General features: G+C 41.9%; 1 protein-coding gene across 1 annotated transcript; it reads right to left on the reverse strand.

Moving 5' to 3' along the window:
• Positions 1-1,803: 1,803 nt before the first annotated feature.
• On the reverse strand, positions 1,804-7,189 carry CDPK2 (calcium-dependent protein kinase 2). The gene is made up of 7 exons (XM_078591406.1): positions 6,440-7,189; positions 5,557-5,700; positions 4,023-4,175; positions 3,828-3,943; positions 3,196-3,363; positions 2,859-3,083; positions 1,804-2,086 (listed from the first exon to the last, which is right to left on the reverse strand). The coding sequence occupies exons 1-7, from the start codon at positions 7,011-7,013 to the stop codon at positions 1,961-1,963; spliced, it is 1,506 nt and encodes a 501-aa protein (XP_078447532.1). The 5' UTR covers positions 7,014-7,189; the 3' UTR covers positions 1,804-1,960.
• Positions 7,190-8,317: the final 1,128 nt, after the last annotated feature.

An 8,317-nucleotide genomic window follows, 5' to 3' on the forward strand; every position in this document is an offset into this window, starting at 1 on the left:
CATAGCTGTCGTTGCATAGAAAAGTGTTTTCTAGCCTTCGCTCAAATCACGAGAATCCAACATTCCTACCAGAGCCAGGTTCTACCACGTATAATAATTTTATGAAATCAACGATAACCTCCGATAACTTTAGTGATCTGATTCGGAAGTATTGACTTGGGAGTGCACCCTGAGTAGCCATAAAAACCACCATGTACAAAGAATTGTCATCCATTTGTATAAACAAAAATTCAGTGATAGGTTGTTCTTCTTCATCCACATCTTCTTGAACTACATAAATACATAGTTTCTTTCAAAATCTATAACCTGGTGCATATCATTCATTGTAGTTGTAACATAAGCCCTTTTATTTTCTTTACAAAAGCTCTTCAGTACTCACTTAAGTAAGTTTTTTCCTCCTCCCAGACTGAGGCAACTCATTTTTGCCATATTCTTTTGTATTCTGATCTGCCAATTTGGATCCCCATTTTGACCATCCCCATGGTATGATAAATTTTCATGATGTTAGTAGTAAGCGGTACTCCTTTGAGTTACAGCACTAACAGATACCTGTTTCTGATCATCAGCCATAGGTACGTTGCCATCAGCATCTATGACATAGCCCATAACTTATTTTATTCCATAAGGTAAATACCTATTTAGGTTGATCCTGAACCCCAGCTTAAGTCACCTTCGACATACGCTTTCATGAACATCAAATACTAAATGTGAGAGGTAAGAAGTTGGATATTCACATTCAGATTGATATTTCTATAACGTTCCAGTTTGTTGAAGATTCATAAGTTGTGTACACAGCAATGTAGAATAAAAATATACCTCCTCCTAGCATGTTTGTAAAAGAGTAGTCAATGTTTGAAACCAAAATGTTCTTCATTTTAAATGAATCAACCTTGAGCTGGCCCTTCCATATGTTTATCCTGAAAAACCTTTCGATGCACTCAACCACATCTGCCCATTCCATCCATTGAAATATGCTAGATCTCCTTTATGAAAGGCAGCTTTCTCCTCAGACAGGTTTTCATGATTTAATTGAGGTCAACGATACCTTGGCACATCTTTAAAAATGGATTTCGATGTCAAAGGAGAATTAATTTTTAACTTTGATTTCATTGCTTGAAGTTGCTGTAAAATATTGGCTAAAGTTTTTGCTGTAACTGGAATCTCATCCACCCTCATATCCCCTCAATATTCTTGGTCTCCCATCCCAGTCTACTTTTTCTGATTGATCTCCTGCCCTGATCACATCTCTGATACGAGATTTATACACCCTGATTAAAAGATAGAATCGATTAGAAGATAGTCCCACAAGAGATCCCCACAAGGAAATCTGGGAAGGAATCCAGAATGGATATATGCTAAGCAAAATAGGGAGCAGTCACTTCCTCTTGGTAGAACTCCCCTCTGGTTCTGCAGGCCAACTCCTGCTGCTCCAGCCCCCTGATGGCCCATAACTGCCAGTCTTGAAAGAACTTCCAAAAAAGTTTGCCCTTCCACTTTTCTCCTTTCGATATCTAAAGGGGATTATTCCCCTCTTGTCAACACATCCAGCGTCAGGCTGTTAAAGGGCCCCTTCTTGCTTCATTGTGGTGCATGTTTCAAATTCATGGTTATATCTATATCCTTTTATGTATGGCTTGAAAGTTTTTTTACACACACAACTCCACTAATGGAGATTAGACATTGAGCACAATGAATTGGGAATCTCGTTGAATCATTGGCAACTCATGGAAAAAGGCATAAATTATCAACCTTGAGAGGCTCATGGTGAGCGATTCAGAGCATATTCCTTCAAACCCACTGATATCAGCAAGAAAACTTTAAATGATCATACTCCCTCTAAAACTTTAATCAATGGCAAGCACTTCCCTCTAAATGATCATTTTCCTCTATTCAAAAGGATATTTGATCACAGAATTCACGAGTCAACCACAGAAACTCCAGATGAAAGTAGGCAGAATCACTAATCCCCAGACTTGAGAATGTCAGCAAGATTGATTCTCAAGGTGTTCCTCATGGTCTTCCTCCCAATCGCTCCATTCCCTGTTCTCATCATCGCTGCAAACTCGCTGTAATCTATCTGTCCATCCTGACAAAAGAGAAACCCAACAGAATAATTAGTGACAGGAGTAGCGAGAAAGGCATTCAAGTCTTAACCCATCATAAGAGACAGACAGAGAGAGAAAAAGAGCACCAATAGGATGTTGTTACGACAGAGAAAGAAAGAGGCATGCATATTAGTAGCAGACAGATATATAGATGGAGAAAGAGAGAGAAATAATGAATAGGGATGAGAGAGACATCACGAGAGAAAGAGGGGGACGAGAGAGAGGGAGAGAGAAGGAAAGAGAGAGAGGGAGAGAAAAGGAGAGAGAGAGAGAAGGAAAGAGAGAAAGAGGGAGAGAAAAGGAGAGAGAGAGAGAAGGAAAGAGAGAAAGAGGGAGAGAAAAGGAGAGAGAGAGAGAGAAGGAAAGAGAGAGAGAGGGAGAGAAAAGGAGAGAGAGAGAGAGAGAAGGAAAGAGAGAGAGAGGGAGATAAAATGAGAGAGAGAGAGAGGAGAGAGAGGGAGAGAGATAGAAATAGGGAGAGAGACATGGCGAGAGAAAGAGGGGGGCGAGAGATAGAAATAGGGAGAGAGACATGGCCAGAGAAGAGGGGGGAGAGAGATAGAAACAGGGAGAGAAAGAGGGGGGAGAGAGATAGAAATAGGGAGAGAGACATGGCGATAGAAAGAGGGGGGAAAGAGATAGAAAGAGAGAGACATGGCGAGAGAAAGAGGGGGAGAGAGAGAGAGAAGGAGAGAGAGAGGGAGACAGAGAAGGGAAGATAGAAAAGGGGAGAGAAAGGGAGAGAGAGCTTGCATTGTTTTGATCGATTTCTTTGATCATGTCGTCGAGGTGAACATCGCTCAGGCCAAACTCCTGGCAGGCCTGCTGGAGCTCATCAATGGTTATGTACCCGCTTGAATCCTTGTCGAAAAATGAAAAGGCCGAAACCAAGTTCTCCTCCCTCTCCAGCTTATTCATGTGCACCGTGGCTGCAATGAACTCTCCATAGTCAATGCTCCCGCTATTGTCGACATCAGCCTGTCAACGCAACGATTTCCGTATCAAGTTTCCACTATATTTTTTTTGAAGAAAAGTTTGCACTATATTATCTTATAAACCCCAAAAATAAAAACAAAACTTTATCCCATACCGCGTCCATGAGATCCTGAATCTCTGATTCCATCAGTTCTGAGCCGACCCTTTTGAGCCCTTCCTTGAGCTCATCGAATGTTATCGTGCCACTGTTGTCTGTGTCTATCATCCTAAAGAGCTCCTTCAGCCCTCCAATCTCCTCTTCCGATAGCCTCTCCGCGATAACCTGAAGAGATAAAGTCAGATTCTTGGCTTTAAAAAAGACGATAATTTCACAGAATAATCTCAAATGCTGTTTAACGGCAAATAAGCGGTTCGTTCATCCCTTATTTTTTCCTTAAAAGCTCCATCTTTTCTGCTCGGAAATGACAATAAGCAAAAAACAAATCTTTCTCTGATCAACTAGACCATAGAAATTAATCCCTGTCGACGAAAAACCACCCGGTAGAATAATTAACATATCAAAGAGATGCGGGGAAGTTATCGAGGAAATCCCATTTTTTCTTTTAATCTATTGCTGAAAAATCTAAGTCAGAGAAAAGTTAATTTACAGAAGAAAAAGAAGCGATGTAGCTAAATTATCATATCGACCAGAAGAGGTGATTATATCTGAGGACAATTATTCTTCGTTGGAACTGTTTAGGGACTCCGGTTAGGGCTCAGGGTAAGTTTATTCATCGCGGTCCTTACTCGCAGTGCCATCTTCTTGAGCTTGTTCATCGCCGAGAACTGCTTCAAGCGCGACAGAACGGCGGAATCCAACGGCTTGTCAGGGGCGACACTATCATCAACGATCCACGGATGCCCTGAAAAAAAAAAATAAACTTTATGACACTCATTTTAGCAAAGAACTGAAGTGATCCGTGCGATGGTAGAATCATTTACGAAGAACTTCGTAGGCGGTGAATCTCTTTCTTGGGTTTCTGTTCAGCATGTTCCGGATCAGATCCTTGGCGCTGTCGGAGATTGAAGGCCAGGGTTCAGATTCAAAGTCCAATGCACCCTGCAGAATCTGCCTGAAGATTCCCGACTCGGTTTCTGCAAGAGGAAATATTAACATAGATAGAACGAAAGATACTTAAATTACGTGTATTAGATAGACAGAAAGGATGAATGGATAAGTAAATTGAGATGGATACAAATAAAGATAAGGTTAATAGCACGGTACACCCCAAACTATGTCCAAAATCTGCGAGTTAACCTTAGCTTTTTTTTTTTGGGCACGGTATATCCCAAACTCACTAAGTCGTCTGCGATATATCCTGGTGATGACGTGGCTGCCAGGTGGATCTCCGGCCAGATTTTTACTTGGCGGAACCCACTTGGCAGCCGCGCTGGATTCCACGTCAATATGTCTACCTGCCTAGGGTTTAACTTAAAGAGAGAGAGGCAATCTAGAGAGAGAGTGAAGGAGAGAGAGAGAGAGGCGTGCTTGAGAGAGAGAGATAAGGAGAGAGAGAGAGGTTTTAGAGAGAGAAAGAGAGGTGTTCTAGAGAGAGAGGCATTGTTCTCTAGAACACCTCTCTTTCTCTCTGTAGAAAGAGAGTGAGAGAGAAGGAGAGAGAGAGAGGTTCTAGAGAGAGAAAGAGAGGTGTTCTAGAGAGAGAAAGAGAGGTGTTCTAGAGGGAGAAAGAGAGGTGTTCTAGAGGGAGAAAGAGAGGTGTTCTAGAGAACAACACCTCTCTCTCTAGAACACCTCTTTCTCTCTAGAACACCTCTCTCTCCTCTCTCTCTCTAGCACACCTCTCTCTCCTCTCTCTCTAGCACACCTCTCTCTCCCTCTCTCTCTAGAATGCCTCTCTCTCTCATCGGAAAACCCTTGGCAGGTTCTAGAGAGAGAAAGAGAGGTGTTTTAGAGAGAGAAAGAGAGGTATTCTAGAGAACAACGCCTCTCTCTCTAAAACCTCTCTCTCTCCTCAAGCACGCCTCTCTCTCTCCTTAAAAACGAGAATACCTCTCTCTCTCTTTAAGTTAAACCCTTGGCAGGTAGACATATCACGGTGATGACGTGGAATCCAGCGTGGCTGCCAGGTGGGTTCCGCCAAGTAAAAATCTGGCCAGAGATCCACCTGGCAGCCATGATGGACTCCATGTCATCACCAGGATATATCGGAGATGACTTAGTGAGTTTGGGATATACCCTGCCAAAAAAAGGCTAAGGTTAACTCGCAGATTTTGGACAAAGTTTGGGATGTACTGTGCTATTAACCTAATAAAGATACATAGATATAAACAGACAGACAGATGTATAGAGATGGAATATAGATTGATAGAAAGATTTGGGTTCATCATCGGTGATCTTCCGTATTTTCTTCAAGGAAAAAAGATTCATAGATAGATATACTATTAGAAAGATAGATAGATTGCTTGATAGATGACGATGTATCGATGAAAATTGGGAGAAAGATTGGAGATTAACCTGCCCAGAAGGGTGGAACGCCGCTGAGGAGGATGTAGAGGATGATTCCGGCGCTCCAAACATCAGACTCGGGGCCGTAGTACTTGCGTAGAACCTCCGGGGCAACGTAATAGGGGCTTCCCACAACGTCCGAGAAAGTATCTCCTGCGAGATATCGCCAAGAACAGAGACAGCCCTCTCAAGAACTCACTATCCATATGAATTCCCGGATGCCCGATTGAGACATCAGAAATCTTATCCAAATCTCTGCTTAAAAATCAGATTCTTTTTTCTAAAAAACTCTAGATCCATTTGAATTTCTCGGACACTCAAATGAGGAAATCAAAAAAACTTCACACTAAAATTCTCTTTTCTCTCAAAAAACTCGGTACTTGCATGAATTTCTCGGATGCCCAAATGCGGAAATCAACAATCTTCTCGAAGAAAAATCCAATTTTCTTGAAAAAAAAAACTTTGGATACATGAGAATTCTTCGGATGCCCAATTGAGGAAAACGGCAATATACTCAAAGAAATCTTATTTTAACTCGAAAACTGAGAACCCAGTTGCATTCTCGGATGCCCGATAGAGGAACCCTGGAAACGTATCGTAAAAACTGACTTTCACTCGAAAACTCTGCACCGATAAGAATTTCTCGGATGCCCGATAGAGGAAATTAGAAATCTCCGAAACAATAATCCGATCTACTCAAAAAACTGAATACCCACATAAATTTCTGGAATGCCCAACCGAGGAAACCAGAAATCATCGCAAAAAAATCCGATTCTATCAGAACCAACTCGAATTTCTCGGACGCCCAATTGAGAAAATATTCAATCTTCTCAAAGAAATCCAGTAATAGCCAGATGAATTCTCGTCAATGGGTCTGGAGAGAGATTTCTACCAGGCTTGTAGAACACGGAGAGGCCGAAGTCGGTGGCCTTGAGGGCGGCGTCCTCGCCCTGGTTAAGGAAGAGGAAGTTCTCCGGCTTGAGATCCCTGTGCATAACCCCCAAAGAGTGACAAGCCTCCACAACACCGACAATAGTCTTGATCAACTGCGCTGCCTTCCGCTCGCTGAAATGCCCCTTCTGTATAATCCGATCAAAGAGCTCTCCCCCAGCGCACAACTCCATCACGATATGCACGGAGAGAGCGTCTTCATAAGCGCCCTTTATGCGCACAACGTTGGGGTGTTCTGAGAGATGGTGCATGATCTGAATCTCTCTGTAGACGTCGTCGTAGTCTTCCTTGCAGAGGAGCTTCTTCTTGGGGATCGATTTGCAGGCGAACCGCAGGCCGGTGGACTTCTCCAAGCAGAGATAAGTCGTTCCGAATTGGCCTTGTCCGAGCCTCTTTCCGATCTGGTACAGTTCTCTGAGATTCTGGGTCTTGTAAGGCAACACTGAAGTCGGCCGGGATGGCCTCGAGCTTGAAGAGGAGCTCTGCTGGGAGGAAGTTGGAGGGAAATTCGACATGGGTTCCTGATGGGTTTCTCTCCGGTGAGGTAGAAGATGAAGAAGAAGTAGAGGAAGATTAGAGAGAGAAAGGCTGGGAATAGGGGAGCTGGGTCAAAGTGGGTAAGATACTGCCGCGCTTGCAGAGAGAAAGAGGGGGGAAGGTTCCTCCGCTCATCCTCTCCAAAGCTCTCTCTCCGTTAACTAGATAGAACATTGGTTTATTGGATGGGTTAGAGAGAGAAGAGAGAAGAGAGAAGAGAGAGAGAGAGAGGTGACTTTTTCTCTCTTACCCATTATGTCATATTTCCGGAGGAATAATGGGTTGGCGTCAAAAAGTTGACTTCTTGGTCAAGATTAACATCAACATGGCAAATTTACTATTATCCATAATTTCTCTGAAAAGGGTTACTTGGAAAATTTTAGAAAAACAATCCACTGGGCGGCTGTTTAACCATCTTAGTTAGATTTAATTTTAGTAGGATACATTGGAAAGAAGAAGGTGTTGACTTGGTCGATATCTTCAAAGTATCCTATAAGAAAAAATGGATTTTTGTAGTGACGTCAGCGCTTTGCAAGAGCTGGAAAGCAGATAGAGCCGTACATGACTCGGTATAACTGATCTGGACTGGTCTCTTACATGGGTGCAGAATTGAAGGGACGGCCAGATGGGCTCCACGTAAGCACACAGATTGTAGGAAAAAGACAATCTCTGTCGTACATCTGTGACCCCATTTATTGATTCCTTTTATCTTGCCCATCATGGAATGGATCCACATCATCAACTTTCTCTCACTACTCTCTCCATATCTCTGCTTCTCATCCGAGGAAAGACGATTCATTCTCATTTCTATTTTTGAAAAGCCAGTAATCTACATATTTGGTAGTTCTATAATTTATATGTTACAGTTTAGGTCAAAGAGAAAATCACTCTTCATGTCGAAAATCAACCTTGAATTTATTGATCTAGTTTCAGTTGTTATAAAGATTTATATTTTTATATTAACCATAAAAGTTTGAATTCACTTTGAATATACTATTAGTGTGATCCTAATTTATATTATAATTAAATTGTTATCTATATTGAAATTTTGTAATATTATACTTATATTTGTTATTTGTTTGTGAGACTTTTTAATTACCTCAAATTTGAATTTAAACTTTTCTAACTAAACGTCAAGTGAGAGAGAATCCGGACAAAAAAATTGGGCAATAATGATTTTGTCATCGTCAATGACGACTGGGACCCCTTGCTTGAACTAGTCAAAAATTGGTAATTATGATCACGTTAGAGAATCTCAGTGAGAGCTAGATGGGCTCCATGT

This window comes from Wolffia australiana, chromosome 20, assembly GCF_029677425.1.
Source record: "Wolffia australiana isolate 7733 chromosome 20, ASM2967742v1".
Taxonomy (NCBI): domain Eukaryota; kingdom Viridiplantae; phylum Streptophyta; class Magnoliopsida; order Alismatales; family Araceae; genus Wolffia; species Wolffia australiana.